General features: G+C 39.1%; 1 protein-coding gene across 1 annotated transcript in view; it reads left to right on the top strand.

Moving 5' to 3' along the window:
* LOC107295850 (CUB and sushi domain-containing protein 2-like) overlaps positions 1–26,085 on the top strand; it is a gene marked incomplete at both ends in the record, with an annotated part of 145,422 nt that overhangs the window by 53,479 nt on the left and 65,858 nt on the right. Inside the window, 7 exons of the mRNA XM_015825185.1 lie at positions 5,085–5,279; positions 7,586–7,724; positions 10,654–10,841; positions 12,717–12,905; positions 14,552–14,668; positions 20,767–20,982; positions 24,442–24,630. Of these exons, the coding sequence (XP_015680671.1) occupies positions 5,085–5,279; positions 7,586–7,724; positions 10,654–10,841; positions 12,717–12,905; positions 14,552–14,668; positions 20,767–20,982; positions 24,442–24,630 (1,233 nt within the window). The remainder of the gene's footprint in view (positions 1–5,084; positions 5,280–7,585; positions 7,725–10,653; positions 10,842–12,716; positions 12,906–14,551; positions 14,669–20,766; positions 20,983–24,441; positions 24,631–26,085) is intronic.

Below are 26,085 nucleotides of genomic sequence, written 5' to 3'. Positions count from 1 at the left end.
TATTAACACTTCACGTGATCTTGATTCTATCCCTCTGTTAATGCAGCCCAGCACTGTGATGGCCTGTTTGGCAGCTGCAGCACACTGCCGGCTCATATTTAAGTGATTGTCCACTAGGACTCCGAGGTCCCATCAAGTTCACATGGTCTCCAATCTTGCACAAAGCAATGAGGGGTAGCTGCAATAAAACCAGTAATAAAACATTTTACAAAACCAGATTAAAACAATAAAACATAAGTAAAAAGAAGACTACAGCGGGTGAAAAGGCTTGTCTCCTGTGTCCCATCAGATGAAACTCCTTAATAGATGGGACCTGCAAAATGTCCCTCCTGCGAGATGTGATAGGATAACAGAATAATACAGTTGAAAGAGACCTTGGAGGTCTTTTGGTCCAATATCCTGCTCAAACAGGTGACCCCTATACCTTAGAGACAAGTGGTTGTCCAATCTCTTCTTAAAAACTGGAACCCTCACAACTTTTGAAAGCAAATTGTTCCACTGGTTAATTGTTCTAACTGTCAGGAAATTTCTCCTAAGTTCTAGGTTGCTTCTCTCCTTGATTAGTTTCCATCCGTTGCTTCATGTCCTGCCTTCAGGTGCTTTGGTTGACCCCCTCTTCTTTGTGGCAGCCCCTGAGATATTGAAACACTGCTATCATGTCCCCTCTAGTCCTTCTTTTCATTAAACTAGATATAACCCAATTTCTGCAACCGTTCTTCATATGTTTTAGGATGGGTAGATGTAATCAGGGGGAGGTAGTCCTTCACATAACCCATCCCTATGCTATGTAGGGTTTAAAAAAAATGAAAACCAGCACCTTAAATTGGGCCCAGAAGCAAAGTGGTAACCAACCAACTCAGAATGCATCTACCACATGCTCTTGAAATTTAAAACTGTCCTTTGATCCAAGAGATGATCACTACTGTACTTTCACCATATTTTCTAGCATATGGAGCCTCTGTGCATATTTTCCTTTAATTTATGTTGCTGAATATAAATTGCTCAAGAAATCTTTTTAAAATGCAAATTGCCCTTCTTTCATTCTTTGACATGTCAATTTCTCCAGTTCTTTAACGTATTTTCTCCCCATTGTAAATTCTCTCTATCCTTCCTAGTATAGCTAGTGTTATTTGTTTGCAACTATCTGTTCTGCATCCTCTTTTCAGATACTTTTCAGGTAAATTAAACCTCCTAAGTGAATGGCAAATGTCAGCATCACTTGATGTTAATATGCTTTGCAGCTGCGAACTTCTACTGACTCCCGAAGGGATCTATGGCATATATACATATTTGTAGCTTTTGAATATTTAAGGCCAGACTGCGTACTTTGACTAAAATCTGGAAATCCCTGTTTTCACATCTTTGCAGAATGAGAAATAGCATAAGCAGGAGCTCCAATTAAGTTAAAAGATGTGTTGCAAGTTTCTCTGAATTGATTGATGTGGCAAGTGGACAGATTTGGGTTCAGTTTTTAATTCTGCAGTACAGGAAGACCTCGACCTACAACCACAACTGAAGCCGCCAGAATTTTCATTGCTAAGCAAAGTGGTTGTTAAGTGAGTCACATCTGGTTTAATGATTTATTTATTTTTTGCTAGAGAGAGAGAGAGAGAGAGAGGGAGAGGAAGAGGGAGAGAGAAAGAGAGAAAGAGAGAAAGAGAGAAAGAGAGAAAGAGAGAAAGAGAGATAGGTAGGTAGGTAGATAGATAGATAGATAGATAGATAGATAGATAGATAGATAGATAGATAGATAGATAGATAGATAGATAGATAGATAGATAGATAGATAGATAGATAGATAGATAATACAGTTTTAATGCTGGTCTGTTACCATAATTAAAATTGATTGATTGATATAGTTTTAATGCATTAAAATGCTTTTATTGCTTTATTTGTTTGTTAAGCTTGCAATCTGCCCCAATCTGCAGATTCTAAGTAACATAAAACAAAGTAGAATATAGAATATATTAACAATATACAGGTAGCTCTCGACTTATGACTACAACTGAGCCCAGAATTTATTTTGCTAAGTGAGAAATTTGCTAAGCGAATTTTGCCCCACTTTACAACTTTTCTTGCCACATTTATTAAGTGAATCACTGCAATTGTTAAATTAGTAAGATGGGGGTTAAATGAACCTGGTTTTCCCATTGACTTTGCTTATCAGCAGGGTGCAAAAGATAATGACATGACTCTGGGACACTGGAACCGTCGTAAATATGAATCAATTGTCAAGCATCTGAATGTAAACCATGTGACCATTGGGATGAGGCAGTGGTCACAAGTGTGAAAAATGGACATAAATTACTTTTTTCAGTGCCATTGTAACATCAAACGGTCACTAAATGTACTGTTGTAAGTCAAGGATTACCTGTATCAAAAGAAATAAACCTTCCCACCCACAGATGGATACACATAAACATTCAACAGGGATTAAAGATTTGGTGAAATAGATTTCTCTACTTTATGAAACTTCAGGAGGAAGGCTCCCCTCTGGGCAAAGGCCAAAACAGAAGGCTTATTACCTATTCCACATACCACATTTCTCTTTTATATATATATATATACAATTTTATTAAAGATTTTTTTTAAAAAAAGAAGATAAATAAAAAACTAATGCAAACTAATATAAAATTACAAAAAGAAAAAGAAATCAAAAAGAAAGCTCACAGTACAAGAAGGGGAGAGAAGTAAAAGGAAAAATAGAAAAGAAAGAAAAAAGGTACAACTTCTTTACAGCAGTTATAAATGCAATTATACATTTACTTCTTACTCTACAACCTAACACTCGTCTTTCTGTAATCAGTCTGTCTGATCATTAAAACCAGAAATCCTGTTTATTTTTTATTTTTTGTCTTTTATGCGAAAAGGAGTTTTCACTCAACAGTAAGCTTAGATATTGTCTTTTCTCAGATCAAAGAAGTCAATTTAGCCATCTGAGCAAGTTCCATTATTTTCACCAACCATTCCTCTATTGTGGGTAGCTTCAAATCTTCCCATCTTTGTGGAACCAAACCTTTGTATCTTTCCCACATTTTGCATGGAAGGCCATGCTTTGCAAGTCCTCCACTTATGGACAGATTTGATCTGGGCAAAGCACTATCTGATACATCCTGCCACTTACGCCATATAGAGCTTTGTAGGTCACATCCAATACTTTGATTTAGGCCTGGAAATCTGGTGGTAGCCAGTGCAGTGATTTCATGATCACCGTTATCCTGCAATGGCTGAATTGGCCCACTATATTGGCCCACTAAGACTTTTTTTTTTTAAATATTAACAAATAATTTAATTGCTGACAGCAGTCATCATAAAAGCACAATGATTCCTGCAATCAGATCAACTCAACATTATAATCACTTTATAGTACATTTTTTTTTACAAATTAACTACATTTACAGAAACAGATCTAGAGTTTAATGCAACATTGTTTTCGGATCAAAACCTGAACAATAATTAGCTATGCCTTTGCTTCAGAAGTTCATCAATCTGAGTCTTGTACATATTTTTTACATCTTCAAGATCCAATCTCAATTCTTCTGCTACTTCTGCTTTCTCTCCATACATCTGCAGAATGGTATTGTATCTCTGATCCAAATCCCTTAATTGTACATGTAACTTGGGGATCTCCTTAATTTTTTCTTCTAAGTCATCATTTTGATTTGTTAACTTCACCAGCTCTTCAGCCATTACCGATCGAGTTCTTTCAAGGTTTCCAATTTCCAACTGGAGATGAGAAATCTCTCCATCCCGTAATTTTAATTTTAAACACTCTATAAAGTGAAGAAACAATTGTGTTGCCTATAGCAAAAAAAACAAGAGCAATCATTATTTTTGGATCCTCTTAATTCCCAGCTTTTCATAGTCAAGTGAATGGCAGTTTCACCCAGCAATTTGCACTCAAGCTCTCTCCTATAATTTTCGATGGAACACGATTAGATTGACTTGGCAAGAATGATAAACGACCTTTGTTACAACGGTGGCTAACAGCTCTACAAAATTAATGGGATTTCTGGTTGGCGACTGCAAATCTGCTATTATTAAAAAATAATTTGTCATGCTGGATTAGAGGACAGGTTCATCAAAGTCAGCTAACCTATTTTTTTTGGGGGGGGGACTTGAGGAGCTTTTGTTTTTTTGTCATTTAGTTGTTAGGGGTCCTTGGTCTTTGCTTAAATTGTTGTTGGTAAAGTTTGAAAAGTGTAGATTTGGGTTGAGAGTAAGAAAGTTATTCTTGTCACAATATGCGTGGAAAAGCTGCCTCAAGTCTTAGAAAGGTATTATATGTACGTTGCACGTGGCAAATCTCAGATTCAATTCTTAACACCGCCAAATGGAATTGGCAAAACATTCTTGCCTAAAACTCTGGAGAACTCCTTCATGCAAACAAACTTACTCTTCCAAAAAGAAAAAAAATATAATTATAATGACAAGAACACCATCTGATTGTTATGAACATATTGAATAGAGGGAAATAAAGAGTCTTTTAGCTCTCCTGAGATATAAACTGTTGTTATTGAATCCTGATTCCATGAATACAATATTCAATTTCTGAAGCTTCTTTTCTCGCAGTGGTAAACCTAGATGCCAATAACAGCAAATGGATTCAGTCTATGTAGCACGTTATATTGAAGATACCTGCAAAGATGAATAGAAAATCCAATAAATGTTGATATTTTAAAATTTCCACTTATTTAGATTAAAATGGGGGAAAGGAAGACCAAAGCAAGCTACTAAGGACAGAAACTTCATAAATTCATACCAATAGCTCTGGAGTCTTTCAGCCAATGGTGATCATATAGCTTCATATAACAACTGGCTTCATTCAAGCAAGCACCCACAGGTCCTTCTCACTAACCCAGATAGAGTCTTCAGGTCCACACTGGAGATGCATTTCAGACTGGCAAGATTGCTAACGGGAGGCAGCAGATAGCAAAGGAACAAAAGGAGGTGTTTTTTGATGCCCATGAATGTGTTAACCCAGAATTAATCTGTGAAGGCAAGAAGCCTAAGGCGAATGCAGAGGGCCATTTTGTCTGAGGTAAAATGCATTTGCTTCACCGTGTCTTCTTGTTTCTTTCCAGCCTTCAGACACAATGAGTGTCCTGATCCAGGAGTGCCGGTCAATGGGAAGCGCTTTGGTGATAGCCTCCAACTTGGCAGCTCAGTCTCTTTCCTATGTGATGAAGGCTTCATAAGGACCCATGGCTCAGAAACAGTCACCTGTGTCTTGAAAGAAGGCAATGTAGTTTGGGATAATGCAGTCCTGAGATGTGAAGGTAAATTACCACGTTGGCGTGTCATTTTCTTGGTTGTAACTTTTAAGAGAAGGTGAGAAATGAATATAAGAAGTATCTATGGAATGGGGGCCTGTGAATTTTGATGCAAACTGATGTAACTGCTATGGCATCTGGAGGGTGAGGGGAATCAAAGAAGAGAAGATGGTAGCTGTGATCAAATCCCCGCCAGCTGTGATGACACCTGTATATAAGTGGGCAGTCTTCAGTCATGTGGTTGCGGACAGCATCTGGACTTTATAGCCCCCTCCCCATCTCTTGGATAGCCTTGCATGACTTACAGCTGCTTTGGTAGAATCTCCAGCTAGATTGGAGGGAGGTGTTAAGAGGGTGATGAGCTTAGATTCTTCGCACTGCAGAAAGCGGTGCAGGCCTGACTTCCCACAGAATCCTGGATGCTGTATCTGACCATTCACATGGGAATGCAGTCAGTTTGGTAACATTCATAAGTGACTAATGACACAGCTTCTGCTTGAGATGATTCACACACAGATCTGGCCGCTTGCACCAGACAAGCTGCTAGACTATTGAAAAAAATTACTGCACTCATGCTTTCTCTCTTTCTCTTTGGCCTTTTGTTCTATTAAGTTTTCAGTGGAATTTAATACTATATTTAGATGCAGGTAGGTTACATTAAAACGTTGTGAGATAAACTACATTTCAGTATTCGTTTTTATGAGTGTAATTCCATGCCTTCTTGATTTCTTAATGGAGTTTGGAAATGACTAAAGATGAAATCATCCCAAATGGAAAAGAATTCAGTTTATTGATCCCTTGAGCTTAACTTAAGTCAGCTTTAGTTAGCTTCATTCCCTTAATTCTGTACACCAGGCAAAATTACCAAATGAAATATTCTCCCACCAGGAAAAAAAAAAAAAGCTGTAACTGAGGAATAGTATCCCTCTGGAATACCCTGCCACCAAGGATGTTAATGACGAGCATAAGGACAGATGGAGAGTTTCAACTGAAATCCTACACAGAACGCTTCTTGCCCAGGATTTTATTAAATTCACTTATTACTCAGCTGCTGAGTTGTGGGTCCCCCAGGACTAATCCAGTGCAAATACTTTTTTTATGAAACAATGGTCCCATCAACCAATGTTGGGGATTATTGTTATAAGATTTAGTTTATTTAGGAAGATAACATTTAATTTCAAATAGTGTATCAATTTGCACCCAGCCAAAAAGCATGGCAGTCACACTAGAACTGATGCATTGAATAAAAGAATAATTCGGAAGACTTCTGAATCTCATTTATCTGTCTAGAATATTTAAGGTGCTGTTCGACATTTGAGGAATAAAAACCATCAGCAGAATGGGCAAAGCAAAGCATCTGGGTTTGAGAAAATGGGTGGAAAAGTGTTGCTTCACAAAAATGTGGGAGACAATTGGTGGGTTATGCTCTGGAATTTGAAAATTATAGAGTTTTGGAAATTTTATTTGGAAATTATACAGTTTGACTACTGGGGGGAAAAAATGGGAGATTATGCTTTCAAGAAAAGATCCAGGAAAATCAGATTCTTTTTTTAGTGAATTTCTTTCTTAGGCATGCATAAGCTGTCAATTATTTTTTTTCCCTAAAGCACAATGTTTGAATTACATATAATCTCAGTCTCACAAGGAATAAAATACAAGGTATTTTTTCCTTACTACCCTAAGAACCACTAGCTTAATTAGCTCCTAGCCAACTTTTGCTAAGCCATCAATCATTGACAGATGTGTTTTACCTGTACCAAGTCTCTGTTCATTCACGGCTCCTTGCCTGAAATCCCGACAAGCCATCACAAGCCAGCATCAGTCATGCTGACCTAACTAATACCCATAACCCAATTTAACATAGAAACTCTGAGGCAGTCAGACAAGGCTAAGCTACAACTCCCAATGGGCTTTCCTAGCAATACTGATTGCAGGCCAGCAGAATCTTGAGAGCTGCAATTTAACACCATATGTGACCTGGTGAGTGACAAGGAAAAGCCACTGTGTCTCACAGTTACCATTTGTTCATGGCCACTGGACTGCCATGCTTGCAACCGTTTTTGCAAGGCATCAACTACAGGACCCTCACCTTTTTCCCACCCCTGGAAGTTCTACTAACGGTCTGAGACATTGAGGACCAGTCTTTCAGCTTGGTTGATCCCTGGATTCTTAATAAATATGGAGAGAGCCTTCTGTGACAAAATGAAGCAGAAAGGAGAAGTGTGCTACTGTTTTACAGTATTGCTTTTTTTTTTTTTTTTTTTACTGATAGTCGGTTGTAACTTCTTTATTTTTCTCCCTCTCCCTGATAGCTCCCTGTGGTGGCCACCTGACCTCGCCAAATGGAATGATCCTGTCTCCAGGGTGGCCGGGATTCTACAAGGACTCTCTCAACTGTGCATGGGTCATTGAAGCTCAACCAGGGTACCCAATCAAAATCACATTCGACAGGTGACCAACAATTTACTCCTGTCAATAAAATTACGTTGTTGGACATGCCCTGAATGGCAGCTGGGTTATAAATTGTCTTGGAGAGTCCTTGGTGTGTTCTCTGAGCTTGGTGGTTTTCTTGCAGTCATTTCATTACCCTTAACAGCACTAGAAGGAAGCGGTTGATGTTACCTAGCTGGATAATAAAATGACTGGAAGAAAACAGTCAAGTTCAGAGAGCGTCAAGGTCCCACAGTTCAACTCTGAGCTGCAAATATTCTTTTATATTGGTATAGATCAGTAGTGGCAAACCTATGGCACGGGTGCCAGAGGCGGCACTTGGAGTCCTCTCTGTGGGCACACGCACTGTCTCCCCAGCCCCACCTCCTCCCACAGCCCCCTTCTCACCAGCAGCTCCCCCGGAGGAGAGTCAACCCTGGACGCGGCCCACGTGAAGCAGCGCAGCCAAGGACATGGTAGCCGGGCAGCGGGGACAAGACTCTGCCCTTGTGCTCCGTCATGAACAGATGATGCTGCAGGGCATGGGCGGCGGGCATGGCCGCCATGGTGCTGCTGGGCTGCCTGGGTGATCTGTGGCGGGCTGTGGAGGTGGTGGGTGGCCCAGTGGGCATGGCGGAGCAGAGATGGGGTGGGGGGGCAGTTTTTGGGCACTCGGTCTCTAAAAGGTTCGCTATCACTGGTATAGATAGTCATTTTTAAAATAAAATAAAATTTACTATCCGGATTCTTTTTATATCTCTCTGCTTGTGCATGCGTGTATTAGGTTGTGAAAAACTTGGAAAAAAATGTTTTTGCAAAAAGGCTATGATTCATTTTTAAAAGCTGCTTCATTGAACCAAATGCCTTCCTTCACTGTTGAAAATAAAGCAAACTGTTGTATTGTGTTTCTGAGGTTTCTTCCATCATGAGGCCAATTTAGCTGTTTCTGGCTCTTGAGTGCCTAATGGAGGGAGATGGGATGGAAAATCTTCAAAATATATTTTGATTTGAGGGAGGTTTTGAGGGAATTTTTTTCTCTTTCAATGAATACGTCAAAGAAAACATTTAAACAAAAGAACTTGAAAAAAAATGAAAAACATATTTTACTCTTTTTCATGTTCCTTGTGCGTGTATATATATATAGAGAGAGATATACACACACAAACAGACATTAAGACACAATGTTAAGAGTCTAAAAAATCACTATTGTACAGGACACTGCTGTCAATGCAGTCATCGCTTCTAGAAATATGTTTTGGTTTAGCCATCACATAAAATTGAAATATAGATTGTCTGCATTCATAAACCCAAATGTTGGTTGCCCAGATTGGTCAGGCCCAAAGACGACACAATGAAATCCAGTCAAGTCCCAATTCTTTATTTGCTCATATCTAATAGACAGAACCTTGCCAGACTAAAGCTGTAACTTTCTAAGCTACCAGATGTATCCTGAGAGATATTAGTTGTAGCTACCCTGGACCTTTTCCTTCCTCCCCCATCCAGCTGGGGACTACGTTGTCTGTTAATTTGGGCTTGTCTCCAGAACGTGCTGCCTCTTCTCTGGGAAAGCTCGGTGCTGCCAAGACTTTCCTCGCTGTTTCTCCAGGTGCACATTCCATCACAAGAACATTTTAAATATTTTAAAGATAGATTTTGAATGGAAAGTGAAATAACCCCTTTTCATGGCATGCTTGCCTTTCTCCAGACATGCTACAATTTTTGTTCTTTTTTCTTTGTGCTGCCCACTTTCTCCTAGTTGTCATCTGATTCAGAGAATTTTGGGCATTCCAGATGTAGTGCAGATAAAAGGGAGAAGGCATCTGAACAGCTGGAGCTTAATGCTTTCTCTTTAGTATGAATAACAAGAGCTGACAAAAGTCTTTCTCAAGGGATTCCAGTCAGAGGCAGACAGCCCAGTGGCTCCTAGGGAAGCGGACATATTCATAATGGTGCTTAGTGTGGAATGCAAATCCCAGGAAGGGAATTAATTATTTCATCTAGTTCATGTTTTTCTACCCTTGGGCCTTTCTGCTTTTTTTTGCTGCTCTTTTAAAATTGGTTCTGTTTCATGTTTTATCCTCTGTTCAGGGTTATTGATCTTAAGTTGCCGTGTGTTTTAATCACAGGTTATGGTGTTGTTTTTAGAAAGTATTAACTTTGTTTTGATTCTGTAAGCTGCTGTGAGAACTTCAGTGGTGGGAGCAGTTGATAAATATGGAAAAGGGAATAAAATTAAATGGGGGCTGAACATGGATAGGATAGGTTCGGCTCACTTTGGGGATCATATTTCACCCTCAGATATAAAAGAGGCAGTCGGCAACTTATAACCCAGGGGTCTTCAAACTTGGCCCTTTTATGACTTGTGGACCTCAATTCCCAGAATTCCTCAGCCAGGCACACTGGCTAAGGAATTCTGGGAGTTGAAGTCCACAAGTCATAAAAGGCCAAGTTTGAAGACCCCTGTTATAACCAGTCATTTAGTGACAACTCTAAGTTATGACAGACCCCACCCCCATATCTACTTATGACCCAATTTCAAAGTTCCACTGCCATCTACCCCACAGTCACATGACTGCATTTTAGACACTTGGCAACCATCCTATATTTATGGCCATTTGCAGCACCCAGGGGTCATGTGACCACAATTTACAGAGGTTTTGCTAAAAACCAGTGTTTACTTCTGGTTTCCAGCCACATCCCCCCCCAAAAAATGGCCCATATCAAACATATCATTTTATGGCCACTGCATTTGCTTAATAAGTGCTGCCAAAAGGGTTATAAAATCAAGTCTAATCAGTGGTGACCCACTTTACGATGATCACAGCTTATGAGCCTAATTGTGAGGCTTAATTTTGGTCATAACTGGAGGACTACCTATAATGGGAACAGAGAGGAGAGGATGAAAGGGGGCCAATTTATTACCAGCTTTTTGCTTGGCTTTTTTCTGTAGGTTTAAAACGGAGGTGAATTATGACACGCTGGAAGTGCGTGATGGCAAATCCTACTCATCTCCCTTGATTGGAGTTTATGATGGGACTCAGGTCCCCCAGTTCCTCATCAGCACCAGCAATTTCCTCTACCTGCTCTTCACCACAGACAAAAGTCACTCAGACGTTGGCTTTCAGATCCACTATGAAAGTAAGTAAGTTAGACCTTTTCCAATGTCATGATAGATCTCCTAAATCTGTAGAGCAGATCTTCTATGTATGCTTTTAATCCCAAATGTGCTAAGGACCTAAATCTCTACAGTGCTGGCTGCGGCTGTGGCACAGGCAGCTGGTACAAGTCCAGACAATGACACTCATGGTGTAACCTTCTCCCTTCAGGATGTTGTGGTCTTGATGGAAATACATAATTCTCATTACTTGCACAACTAGGTACTGTTGTATTAGCGATGTGGAAAACACTGTCCTAAGAGCAGGATGAATGCAAATGAAAATGTGGAAAGACGAAAGGAAGAAAAACAACAACGAGCACAATAGTACAATTGAATAATAGCAATAGCTGAATGTATTTAAAATCTAAGCACGGAGCAGAAATAAAAGAATCTCAATTGAATCCGAATATGTTCCATACAAATGAAATGCATTATAAGCTAGGCAACTCCTAACGCCAACTAAATTAATAGAATATCAAGCAGGTAACCACTTTGCAATAAAAAACAATAGGTAAATTAGACATTGTAAGTCAAGGGTATTAGTTAAATCAATGTAACTAATTAAATCAAGTAAAATTATACAATTGAAAAGCCAGAAGGCCTGTTATGGAGGCCCATCCAGGAGCTACCAGGAATTTCTTGTAATAAAATAGAATAACGGATTCATGAACGCTGTCCAAGGTTCTCTCTTATATTAAAAAACATCAAGATTTGGGTTATTTTGAGTTTCTTTCTCACTTTCGCTCTTTCTCCAGATGGTATAAAGTTCTCAATCACAAATCCCCTCTTAATGCCTTATTTGTTTCTTCTGAATTTCTCTGAAGGAGTTGGGCAGTTCAACAATGTGATTCATAAATAAATAACTCTACATTCTATTACCCAATCAGAGGAGCATTCCTGTTCCTCTAAATCAGGGATGGGCAATTAATTTTCCCAAAGGACCACATGAGAAACTGCCACCACCAAGGTGCCTTGCCACCACTCTGCCCCCTGCTACTGCCACTGCACCAATGTGCCACCCTCCATTACACCATTACAATTTTTGGTACTGTTAATGTATACAGAGTTAAATATAAGCATCTTCATCATATAGTTCAGGCCCTTTCAGTTGGCAATGCCCCAGCAATATCCTCCTCCTGAAAACCTCACCAGTCATTTGGCTACTATTATACTATTTATTTTATGTACATTGTCCCCGAAATATGGTCTATGATGATCATAATGAGGGCAATGATGTGTTTGTATTTCCCTTCCCTTTAAAATATTGTTAGCATTACGGCTTCAGGTTTACCATTTAATACACCAAATATACCCCATGCCATAATCAAAAAGCATGTTTCAAATCCCATTTCCATTCCATTCTGTATTATATTAATTCACATTAATTAAAAGAGCCTCATTATCAGCTCACAGTCAACACCAAAGGATCAACTAACAGCAGGACTATGCATTTTTTCCCCTCAAAGGTTCCATTAAACACAGTGTGGTGGTCTCTGACTTAAGTAAAGAAATGTAAAAAAATAATAATAGATGTTTCATTACAGTTCTAAATTTCACTGAACAGAATCAGGCTTTGAAATGGATGTAAATCTGACTAAACTGAACAGTACATACTTCTTCCAAAACATTGTTGGGTCCCAAGTTTAATATTTCTCAATACTGAATAGCATGGTGCAAAATATGTATTATTAGACAAAGAAAAAGTATCTATGTATCCCATCTTTTTATTGAGACCAAACTCACATGTTATTCAGGTTTAATGGCTGCCACGGGGAGGCTGGTTTTACTAATAACATATAAGCTCAGTACTATCACGTACAGAACTGAAAATTTGAATGCCTTTATTTTTTTTACAGCGGTAAAGCTCCAGTCTGATCACTGCTTGGATCCAGGGATTCCGGTCAATGGGCTACGATATGGGAATGATTTCTATGTGGGGGCCCTGGTGTCTTTCGGCTGTGATCCAGGGTATACCTTGAGCGATAGTGAAGCTCTGGAATGTGAACCAAATTTTCAGTGGAGCAGGCCACTTCCAAGCTGTGAAGGTAAGGATCTAAAACCGGCATGCTAGACACTGAGGAGAAAAAGATATGCTGTGCTAATTTATTCATCACCAGGTGTGGTGGAATGTAGTCTGGATTCCCAGGTGGGAAGAGGTGCCTTCCAGAGGGCAAAGAGGCAGCTAAGAATGGAGAGTTTAGTCAAGAGAAGTAGAGTTAGGAAGACTCCTCCTCCCAGAATTTATCTATAGTGATACAAATTGTTGCTTTAGTTTGGTAAGATTTCTAACTGTAAGTAAAGAACATAAAGATAACTACTCAGAAGTAGTTCCACATATCATACTTGGTTCTTGGGGGCCAAACTCCCAGGTCAGGATCTCTGCAATGTTCTTTCTTCCATATTACTGCATTCTTCCTCCCCTTCCCCTCCCCCAGTTGGTCTCATCTGACTTAAATCAAGAAAACCTGGATATCTACGATAGCCTGGTAAAGATCCAACTTGTTTCACAAGAGTGGTAAAATTTGTCTCTCATTCTTTAGTTAGATTACTGTGTCGAAGTGGAAATTCTGCTTAAGACCCTGGAATTCTGCTTACGAATATCCTAAGGGCTTGCCTTCTGCCACTTCAAGATTTTTGTAAGGGAATTGTATAGACATGTTTTTAATAATTCAATAAAGTAACTATAGCTGCCTGAAATCTTTCTTCGTGTAATTTTTAGAGGTTATCAAGCATCCTTTATAAGTATCTGAAGCCCCAAAGGATAATAGGGAGAGCCAGAAGCAATGGAAGGTGTTTCCAACATCTTTTTGGTTACAAAAATGAACTCTTCCAATAGGACAATGGTGGTGCCAAGATTCCAAACGGTGATCTCTAATGCAAAACTTTATTGAGTACAGCATATCGGCACTGATGAATAGAAAACCAGCTCTGAATAAAATGGCACCAGAGCACTATGTTAAAAGTATAGGACCTCCCTTCCCCGTTAATAGTGCAGGTCACATTCCCCAATTAAGTGTCAGACATTTGTTATGAGAAAAATCTTTAGTTCCCAGCCAACGGCTCTCTGATGACTTTGATTCTCACACTGGACCACTCACACCTGTGATGAGCATTCCAATCATCCCCCCCCCCCCAGTCTGTTGGCAAGCTAAGAAACAGCAATGGCTGAAGCAGAACAAGTTTCTTTGAAGCTTGACAGGTGGAATATAACTATTTCCAAGATTATTGTTACTAAAAGTCCTGGGCAGGAGGTGGTGATAAGGAGTACATAGGGCTGAGACCAACACAGTTCTTCTGTTTGGGACAAGTCAGACTTGGAGCTATGTTCAGCTCTATTTTTTTTGCATTTGATCAGAAAATTTGGGTGTACAAATGCAGAACAAAGGCAGAGATCTTATAGCTAAGGTCCTGAGTCATGGCATTCATGCAAGCTAGGAACAGGCAAGACTCCCAGTGATGCATTCTAATGTTCTTTGATCACCAGTGAATTAGCTGCAGGAGAACATACTTGTAAAATGATTACAATGACATGCTTGTATAGGTGTGACTGGACAACCAACAGTTAGCCATCCAGATGTGCTTGGGAAAGGAGGCAGAATATGTGGGTTGATGTATATGGCTTTACTAAGGAGAGACACATCTCCACAGCTGGAACTCTAATGTCTGCTTCTTTTTTCCTGATGGTTTTCAGCTCTCTGTGGAGGCTACATTCAAGGATCAAGTGGCACTGTGTTATCCCCAGGCTTTCCAGATTTCTACCCCAATAATTTAAACTGCACTTGGGTTATAGAAGCTTCTCATGGCAAAGGTAAGTCCTATGATTCTTCCATGTTTTCATCAAACACACACCCATGGAAAGTTAGGAGGATCTACCCCCACAAGACTCTTGGTATGCTCTAAAGAGCAGACACAGAAGCAAAAGAAGAGGAGTGATCATTCCACTATGCTCCATGGAGGCAAATTTGAACTCGAGATAGAAAAATTGAGAACAAAGAAGGCTGCTATTCCAATTTAGCTTAAAGAGTATAGTTTAGATCCACTTTCACTCTTTTGATGATCCCCTCACATCATTAAGAAAGCTTCATCTTCATGCATCTTTAGATACTTCCTATAACCTCCTCTGTTTCTAAGGTAAATGTTTGGAATACTCTTGGAACCCCAAAGTGCACAAAATATGTCTACAGTATAGTCATCTGCTTTGAGGCTCATCAGGCTCATCAGTAATTAAACATTGTGTTTATTTTTTTTTATTAATAGGCAACTGTAGAAGCCATAATATGCTACCTACAGTTTGAAAAAAATAGGATATCTCATAGACAGATAGTATTTTTATTGTTGTATGTATTGAACTGCTTCTTTTTTCTTCCTGTCTCCCAGCACTCTTTGTAATACCTTCCACCTAAATTTCCTTAAATCCTCTTTCTTTTGCCTTGGGTGGCTATCTCTTTGGTATGCATTTTGGCAAAACACACATTGTCCATTTTTTCCCACTCAGCATATTGTCTGGAGTTCTTTCCTTCTTCCTTTCCTGTTCCTCTGTTCTTTCATAAAGTGGAATTTGAAGAAATTGTGCTCCAAAGAGCTGAGGGAAAAAAGAGGAATTTAGGGAGGGAGGGAGGGAGGGGGAGAGAGGGAGAGAGAGAGAGAGAGAGAGATTAAGGAAAGGAGGAAAAAAAGAGGAATTGGAGGGAGGGAGGGAGGGAGGGAGGGAGGGAGAGAGAGAGAGAGAGAGAGAGAGAGAGAGAGAGAGAGAGAGAGAGAGAGAGAGAGAGAGAGAGAAATTGCACATTAATTTTGAACATCCTTCAATAGTTCAATTCCTCTAGTCTGCTAGGAATCAAGACAATGGGATCTATTATCAATCAATTCTGTGTTGCCAATTGTATTAAGGCAGATAAACCCAGTGTTGAAAAATGCAACACACTACTAACGAGTTACATGCTGTGCAGGGTATCCCACAGAGCAGAGCAATCTACTCTTCATTAATCCACTCAGCCCTGAAATCTTTCTTCTGATGAGAGGCTTCCCATTATCCTACTGCAATACTACGGCACATACCACATAGAGCCTGATCCTCTGCTCCTAAAATGTTATTCAAATGGTGCCTTCTTTTTGCTCAGATCAAAGTGTGGCTTTTGGCCACCCTTTGTGAGCAGCATTTGTAAGCCGTGCAGGGCAACATGCTTTCACAGCACCAGTTTTATAAATAGTTTATTTTGCAAATGCTAGGATCTCTCTGGTACCAGCCTTATGGGATCAGCATGCATTATGGCAATGCAGATGGGTGGTCTGTGATGTGCTTCCTGGCAGCACATGGCAGCAATCTGAAGAGGACAATAAAGTCAGAAAGAGATCAGACAGGGCAGGTCCAGTCTCTGATCCAGCAACCACTTCTCTGTATAATTAAAGGCTCTGGGCACCTACAAGGCAGAGTTCATGCAAAACATCACCACGTACAGTGATTTCAGGACCCTGGACAGCTATCAGGAATTTACAATGCGTTTTAAGCTCCATGTTTACTACTTCTCCCAGGCACTATATTTTTTCCTTTATTCTGGGAAAATGGGAATCCTGGGACCCCCAGCTCAAATTCCCATCATTTTGACCACATGGCTATCACAGGGGTTTAGTCAGAAAGCAGTAAATTGCCAGAAGAAAGACAGCTTCACGCCAGCTGCCAGTTTGTTCCAATCTAGGGCATGTTTTGCTATCTCTTGAAGCTTAGGATTCACAGAATAATAATAATAATAATAATAATAATAATAATAATAATAATAATAATAATAATAATAATAATAATAATAATAATAATAATAATAATAATAATAATAATAATAATAATAATAATAATAATAATAATAATAATATCAGATGTATGATACATTCACATCAGGAAAAAAAATGGTGATTAAAGCATCTAGAAACAGGACTGCTTCAGGATCAAGATAATGATTTGGCAAGGTAGGTTTGTTACTACCTCAGGAAATTCCCTGAAAATATAGATGTTTCCTCAATAGTTTTATTAAAAATGTCTCAGTGAAAAATTAAAGGGATTGGAGACAACCTGACCCATATCCAAAATCCAAACCAGGAGAAAAGTAATCTCCTTGGACTGAAAGGGCACTGGAAGATGTCTGAAATTTCCTGCTATATAGGTATAGAATGGAATCTCCCATATCTGACCATTGTGTCAAGCTCTCTGAATCTCGCTCGCGTAAATACCTCCCTAAGGTATTTTGGCAGTTGTAACTTCTAATAATAATTATTATTATTATTAATCTACACATCTTGAACTCACTCAGGTTGAGAATCACTGCTCTAGAAGGGCAGAAAGAGGCTCATTCACACATCAGGAATATGAGTGTCTCCGATTCTCCCTTGAAAAATGAGCCATCCCCTCCTTTGAAAACAAAAAGCTCTTTTTCTTACCCAGCTAAAGCTAAGCGTGTCCATTTCTTTTGCTCTTATCCCTTAGAATTAATTTTCTAGTCTGCTAAAACTTGCGTTATCAAAGCCTTGAGGCTCTTGGCTTTGTTTCTGATATATAGTTGTCTGCAGTTAGCAGCCTCACTTCATGGTAGTCCCTGGGCACTGATCAGCTCTTAATAAGGATTGCATCACTGCCCTGGCAGTTACTGTTTGAAGACATTGCTTAAAGCTAGAATGGTCCAATGGTCTCAAGTTGAAATTCTATAGTTCTCCAATCCTGAGTAATCTCCACCCTTGGCTCTAGTACTCCTTATGAAAATTGCATCATCAATTTAGGTGGAAATAATCCTGTAAGCAGGCTCCCTATATTCAAACAGTATTGGATGAGAATCTGGACCAGGGGGGGGGATTATCTCCATTTGATTACACATCATTCTAAGATCCCAAAACTGACAACTGCCTACAAGAGATTTCAACATACTTGCCAAAAAGTAGTATGGAGATAGCAGGCAAGATAAAAGTTGGGAAGTATAAAATAACCCTTTCCTGGTGTTAAGGAAGATTGGCTTTTTGGAATAATGAAGAAGGGGTGTACAAAAAGTCCAAAAGTTCCTTTGTATATCAGTATATTATCTTTACAATCCAGAGACTTAGTCGTCATCTGCCTCCACTGGACATATTTTCTCCTTCACTGAGAGATCTTAGCCAATTAGGGATCATGTGGTGAGCAAAAAAAAAAAAAAAAGATGAACTGCCTGTTAGGGTCCCAGAGGAATCTGTCAGCAGATCCCCACTTTTGTTAGGAGGGAAAATGAATGTCCCTGGATGTCATTTCTATGTTGCAGCACCAGTACAAGAAAACTCGTCCTCTTGAAATTCAATCAGCTCCTACCATACAAGGCCTTTAGAAAAGTACTTAGAATTGTTTAAGATTTTGATTCTTAAATGATGCCATCTCTCACTTTTTTTTTTTTTTTGCTGGTTCTTTCTATGATTTTTGTTTTAAATTTTTAACACGTAAAATATATTTATATGTTTAGCTCTTGAAGATTGTTTACTTAACATATTGTACCCTGGCTGTTTTAATGGCTGTATTTTAACCTACTTAAAGTATCTTGACTCAGGCAAGTAAAATAAAATAAAATATGAATTGATAAATAAGCGGAAGCTGTCTGGATGACTGGACCAGTCACTCGGTATAAACTGGTCAAGTCTGGTTATGTTAAGATGTCAACAGTAAAGAAGCAACCATCTTTTTACTTAATTATTTATTCTGCTGGGTTTTTTTAATGATTGTCCACTGTAATCAAGTATCTTTGGGAGGCTAACAAGGCTTGAAAACAAAAACATGCATATAAAAAAGTAAAAATAACTATAAAAGACACCAGGTAAAAATAATCAACTCCTCAACCAATGCAGACGAAAACACAATGTGTCAAACAACACTGGATAGAAACAAGAAATATTTCTGACACATTTCATAGTGCTTGCTCCAATGAATTTTGACTTAGCACAAGGTTTGATTTTAATATGAACATGTTTCCTTATTCTCTGCTTTTGTTTTATCTGTGTTCAAGGGAACGTCTATAAGTTATAGACTAATGAGTTGTATCATTACACTTCAGAAATAATGGTCTTTTCCCCCTTAAAATGCTTCACTAAAAACAATCCTAGTATATTTGTTAAAAATGCAATAGCTCAAAAACCCAGTGTAAGCAAATCTTCTTTTCTAGCTCCATTTTGACTAAAAATAGAAGACAAGGATGAGGTTCAGCTAGGGATTCAGGGATCTGTCTGCAATGCCAGATGTCCTCATTTTGGAGAGCAAATAAAGAATTGCAAATATCATGACCACATAGAATCCTACCCAGTAGGTTTCTACAATAATTTCAAACTTACCCATGGTAAGATTACACATCTGGTGACATCTCATAATGAATGTGATCAATTTCAGCATTTACAAGACAGGATATTTCACAAAGCAGATGAAATAACTACAGTGATATGAATTGAAATAATAAAAAAAATCTTACAAGGGATGTACAATTCAGCACCCAAGAAATATCACAGATGAAAGGACATAGAACATAGAATATAGAATAATAGGGTTAGGAGGGACCTTGGAGGTCTTCTAGTCCAACCCCCTGCCCAGGCAGGAAACCCTATACCATTCCGTACAAATGGCTGTCCAGTCTCTTCTTAAAAACCTCCAGTGATGGAGCACCTAGCTGGAAATGACTGGACTCTCAAGAATTAACAAACCAGGAACAGACTTTAGAGGTCTTGATTGATTAACTGATTAAGTGCCACAAAGTCATTGTTCACTTTTAGGCATCCCATAGATTGTTCCCTAGGACAATCTGCCCCTAACTTGATCCTTCAGCTCTTCCAATAATGCACTCATGGCTAGTATAACTATCCACTTTGCTACTGTTGTATTCTTCTCTTTCTTTTCCACCTTTCCCAGCATTACAGCCTTCCTCAGAGAGCTAGGTCTTCACATACAGTGTCTGAAATAGGTCTTGGGAGTCCAACAAAGATAATTAAACTTAAGATTCAGAGGTATCCCCAAAGATCCACGAAAAGGAAATTAATATTGATGACCATTCATTTAATGTGCAAGTTACAGCACCATCAGAGGGCATTTCATCCACCAGATAGCCTCACAACGGGAACTTCCAGATAGAGCTAAGCAGTTTTACTATATCATATTTACAACAAAATAAGTTCCCCTGAGTTCCATGAGCCTGACTCAATTTTCTGGGTTAAAGGTTTCTACTCATTTGTTTTCTCTCAAGTTGATGGTCCCACTGCCAGCTGATAAAATTTTGATAGAGTTGGAATCGTGCTACGTTCTCTGTGATTCCCACAGGGATGGAAAGAAAGCATACCATAATTGAAAGTGCAGAGTTCATGATGGCTATCTTAGATTTATTGTGTTTTGTTCTGTTTGTTTTCAAAACTATGTCCCTAGTTTTCTGTGGTTCCCAAATCCAGAGGATTGCTTGAAAAACCACTAAACTGGGTATAACACAAGGAGAAACATCCGAGTCATATTGTGCAACTGTTCTTCTGTTCATATCTAGATCCTTTCCATTCTTTCCACCGTTATTATATTAAAGCTTTAAACAGACTTCTTCTATGTCCCTTGTATCAAATCTATTTCGATCCTAAAGTTTCCCATGTTAATATGTGTTGTTGATGTTTTGCACAACCTCTGAAGTCTTCTTTCTTTCTTTCTTTCTTTCTTTCTTTCTTTCTTTCTTTCTTTCTTTCTTTCTTTCTTTCTTTCTTTCTTTCTTTCATGTTGTAAAGCTGATTCTTTGCCAAATGAAGAATGCTATTGGACTTTGATTTTGTGCATGGTGGAATTTGATAGTTCTGTGATTTCTGTTCTCTGATTAATCACGATCCAGTTCTCAGCAACATTCAGGTATCTCTGAAGTAGCATATCTCTTGAACTGTGTTACCTTCCAGGTGTTTTCTTCACTTTCCACACTTTCCACTTGGAGAGTGGTCACGACTACCTGTTGATCACTGAAAATGGCAGCTTCACCCAGCCTCTGAAACAGCTCACTGGTTCCCACCTGCCTGCTCCTTTCAGCGCTGGCCTCTTTGGGAATTTCTCTGCTCAGATCCGCTTCATCTCTGACTTCTCCATTTCTTATGAAGGCTTCAACATCACTTTTTCAGGTAAGGGCTGGTACCTGAGAAGTAAGTAACTACCCTGGACAGGTCTTCTTTCATCACCAAAATGCATCATGAGCCTCCATACACTGGAGACAAGAAAAGGATACCTTGGAGAGACATGTTCTAGATGGGAACTATGGCCCTTTTATGACGGGTGAATTTCAACTCCCAGAATTCCTGAGCCAGCCATTCCTGAACCAGGAATTCTGGGAGTTGAAGTCCACAAGTCATAAAGGGGCCGTAGTTCCCCACCTCTGTTCTAGATACTCAACACTCACTTTAAGTAAAAAATACTGAGCAGTCCTGGGCTCTCCTTGGTTGATGACAATCTTAGTCAGTCATAAACCACTATAAATGTGGGGCCTTCTCTTCTTACAGCCATCCCATGTTGTAGCAAAACTCTTTACACTTAAAAACTAAAACAGAAGTCTGAGACAGTGGGTAGAATTGACATTTTGACCACATGGCTATCACAGTGGGTTTAGTCAGAAAGCAGCAAATAGCCAGAGGGCAGATTAATGAGATTATTCCAGGTTCCTCTGTTTAATCCACAAGGATCCTTCCTCTCAACCCTCATCTTATTTTTGTCTCTCCTCTCATCAGCAAAGTGTCTCTCCTCTCATCAGCAAAGTGTTCTCATAATTCTTTTAAAGAAATAATGATGACCCTGAAGGCTATGCCTTCCATTGCAGCATACCAACTTCATTTTAATTTTAACAATAACATTAGCATTTTAAAATATATTGTGTCATGTACAACAGAGGATCTAATGCCAGATCTAAGAAATAAAATTTAGGGAAGCTATAGGAAAGATTGCTTCTATATTGACTGTGTTCTCCAGGATGGGCAGTTTTAAATTCTTTTTTTCTTTTAAATGAATGAGTACCAATTTGTTCCAATCTAAGGCACATTTTACTATATTTTTTCCATCTTGATTGGTAGCAACCAATAAGCAATTGTAACCCTACCATGCTCAATAGGTGTATAATGGTCTGGTTTCCACTGCAGCCGTTGCATTATTTGTTTGCCAGTTTTGTGATCGTATTTGTAATATGTTATGAACCAGGGCTGATAAAATAACAAAACATTAAAAACCCGATTCCAGGACCAGAAGATACATTTAATATAAAAGTGCATTAAAAAAGAACACTGACCACTGACACACACACACACAAAAAAAACAGTGAGTGAAAAGGCTGATAATTTGCTGTAACTCAGCTAAAATTTACTTCTGGCTAAAAATAGAGAAGACGTTTTCCCAGTGGGATCAGCACTGCCACATGAATATGGAGGAATTAGCACCGCAAAGGCTTAATTTTAGTTCTAGCAAAGCCAAAAGTCAGCAAAGCTAGTAAAGTTAAAGGAGAAGCAGAAGAGGAATTGCTCACTAAAAGAGCATTTACCATTTGCATATAGCAAGACTCAACGTTTAACCTCTGTGTTTTCAAGTAGGAAAGGCTTCAGAGCCTGAAAAATTGCTGCTCAATAGTGCAAGGAAAATGGGCTGGCTAGGAGTTTTTCTTTTTCCTTTTCTTTGCCCAAAGGCAAAATGGTCTCTCCTGCCTCCAAGGCCTTGTCAGTTGCAGGATATTATTCATTTGAAATAGCTGTACCCAGCCACGCGTTGCTGTGGCTCAGTCTGGTAAAAGCATGTGTTGCTTTTACGTCCAACAGATGGCGCTGTTTTTTAAAAATAGCATGTTTTTACCTGTCACAGGTGTGACATCTATATAATATAGGTATATAAAAACACGCGCGTATTCGAATGCAATGTTGTATCAAAATTTCAAAGCAATTGGTGAAGAACTTTCGGAGATTTAAGATTTTGAACAAACGAACATTTACATTTTTATTTATATAGATTGTTTTTCAAATTTCCCCACCAAATTGGGGAGGGACGCTTCCTTAGAAGTCCAGGGAGAAGAGAAATTTCCCAACAATTTCTCAAGGATTAGTACCCTTCCTTGCTGGGCGTAGATACCTGTAGGAGGAAAAATCCGTGGGATTAGCTTCTTCTCTTGAAGTGATGTGTGAAAATTGGCGTTTGCGAAATGATGAGCTGCAAATTGCCGCCAGGAGGTGAATCGGACAGTGAAAAGGACCTTCCTTTGGGTTACTTTGATCTTAAAGAAGTGCAAGTGCCCCATGACTTTCTCTTCTCCTTGGAATGAAGATTGGAAAGCACGTTTTATTTGATCAGAATGGATCACAACCTGTTCCTCTCCACCACCACCACCACCACCCCAAATAAAAATGCTGAATAATTATCAAGGCCTTCTCAAGGCAGATTGCCATGTGCGTAGAAGATCAGTATTGTATGGTCCAGAAAATGGTTGCAATCTTCCAGGAAATCTGGGCATGCCAGGTTTTTTTTTAATTTATTTGTTTGATTATTTGTTTGTCTGTTTATTAAATTTATAGGCTGCCCATCTTACCTCAAGGTNCAAATAAAAATGCTGAATAATTATCAAGGCCTTCTCAAGGCAGATTGCCATGTGCGTAGAAGATCAGTATTGTATGGTCCAGAAAATGGTTGCAATCTTCCAGGAAATCTGGGCATGCCAGGTTTTTTTTTAATTTATTTGTTTGATTATTTGTTTGTCTGTTTATTAAATTTATAGGCTGCCCATCTTACCTCAAGGTAATCCTGGGTAGCTTACAATCATCTATATATAAATAAAAATGTAAATGTTCGTTTATTCAAAATCTTAAATCTCCGAAGGTTCTTCACCGATTGCTTTAAAATTTTGACACAACGTTGCATTCGAATACGCACGTGTTTTTATATACCTACTATTATATAGATATCACACCTGTGACAGGGAAAAACATGCTTTTTTAAAAAAACAGTGCCATCTGTTGGACGTAAAAGCAACACACGCTACGACTTTACCATTCCATTTCAATGTTTCCGGTTTACGATCCATTTACGATTTCCAAATTTCCAATTTTACGATTCCATTTCAATGTTTCCGATTGCATTGTTAAATTGAATTTTCATAGATTTCTGTTTATTTTCATTTTGATTTAATTATTTCGTGTGACATTGCGTTGGAATTGAGCTGTGTCGTTTACCATAGCGTTCATTTCGTGAGTATAGTTTATTTTTTTTCTTTTACAAGCACTGTGAAATTAAACATATTAGAAACGTGCGCTTTCTCTTTTCTTTCTTTTCCATTTAACCAGACTGAGCCACAGCAACGCGTGGCCGAGTACAGCTAGTAAAACAATACAACTATATAAATTAAAAACATAAATAATATAAAATCCAAAACATTATGGCCCAATTAAAAGATGGGGGGCGGAGCAGGAAGGGGGGAGATGGAAAGTTATTAATGTCAGAGAGCAAGAGAGAGAGAGGGGGGGGGGGAAATGTTCATGTCTATAAATTGTGTTTAAAAGTCTAAGTTTTCTATTTTGGGGGTAATGCCCCGTGGTTGCTTGTGTCTCTCTACCCATCAGAATATGACTTAGAACCTTGTGATGAGCCCGAAGTGCCGATCTACAGCATCCGCAAAGGTCTTCAGTTTGGCGTGGGGGACATCTTGACTTTCTCCTGCTTCCCTGGGTACCGACTGGAAGGTGTCTTCAGCATTACTTGCCTGGGCGGTCGACGGCGTGTGTGGAGTTCGCCACTGCCAAGGTGTGTTGGTAGGTGGTCACGTGCTTTAATTTTGCTTGGGCAGTCTAGTGTATCAGAACATACTCTGGGCAAGCTCTTTAGCCTTTCTTGGTTTTGGTCTATGGCAGGGGTAAGCAACCTTGGCTCTTTTATGACTCGTGGACTTCAACTCCCAGAATTCCTGACCCAGCTAAAGGCTAAAGAGTCATAAAAGAGCCAAGGTTGCCTACCCCGGTCTATGGGAAGCATTAGGAGATGGATAAGGCTGAGTGAATAAACAGGAGCAGAAGCCTACAATTGCTAGCCCTATGATAGTTTGCATTGTTCATGTGCTTGATCATCTTTTGACCTTAGAGCAGTGTTTCTCAACCTTGACAATTTTAAGGCATGTGGAATTCTGGGAGTTGAAGTCCACATGCCTTAAAATTGTCAAGGTTGAGAAACACTGCCTTAGAGAGATGAAAAAATAATAATCAAAGCCAAGTTCTCAGGACACGGAGTACAGGCAACATTACATCTGCACAAACATCTAGGTCACCCTTCATTATCACAAATTAAGATTTGCAAACTAGATTTAACAAGCACCCAGTGATTAATTTTAGGTAAACCCACCGGTGGATATTTAAATTAATCGTTGGGAGTTTGTTAAATCTGGCCTGCAAATCTTAATTTTGTGCTAAGGCTGATTAATCAAGTTGACAGGGAATCTCTGTGTCATGGTTAATGTCAAAAAAAAAAAGAAAGAAAGAAAGAAAGAAAGAAAGAAAGAGAAAGAAAGAAAGAAAGAAAGAAAGAAAGAAAGAAAGAAAGAAAGAAAGAAAGAAAGAAAGAAAGAAAGAAAGAAAGAGGAGTGAACCAGATGTAACTCTGCAGAGCAATCCCGGATTCCAGGTAATATATGTCTGTACCGTGTTTAGCTCACACAAAGACAGAGTTCACTTACTGCATTGAGGCATGGTTCATTGTAACCATGGTTTGTTGAAGGAGGCAGAAAACTGAGTTCCCATATAGGGCTAAGGGTTGCACTGTGATAATCCTTCATAAAGGACAGAACCAGCTAAGTGATTCTAGGCCAGTCATCTTCCCTCAGTCCAACCTACCACCTGAGGTGGTGATCGTTGGGAACATAGAAGGAGAGAACACTAAGTATACCACTTTGAGTACCAAAATAAAGGTAGGATCTAAATCTGCTAAATAATACATGGACATCTTTCTCTAAGTTGCAAACAAGCCCACAGCATGATTCTGTTGTTTGTGACTCCAAACTGTGTCAGTAGAAAAATAGATTTAATTTAGGAAAAAGTATGAGGTTGAAGCCAACATATCTATCTCCAAATGGTTCCTGTGTATACTGGGACATACATTTTTAAGGGTAGAAATGGGGTACTGCAGAGAATCACAGCAGAGATTCTCCTAACATCTGGAAGTTAGATTCTTCTAACTGAAACTTCTTTGGTGATAGGCTAGACCAGGGGTAGGCAACC

This window comes from Protobothrops mucrosquamatus, unplaced genomic scaffold (genome assembly GCF_001527695.2).
Source record: "Protobothrops mucrosquamatus isolate PMUCROS unplaced genomic scaffold, P.Mucros_1.0 scaffold2535, whole genome shotgun sequence".
NCBI classification, from domain to species: Eukaryota; Metazoa; Chordata; class Lepidosauria; order Squamata; family Viperidae; genus Protobothrops; species Protobothrops mucrosquamatus.
The sequence above is the reverse complement of the archived record's forward strand: the minus strand, read 5'-3'. Positions and strand labels throughout refer to the sequence as shown.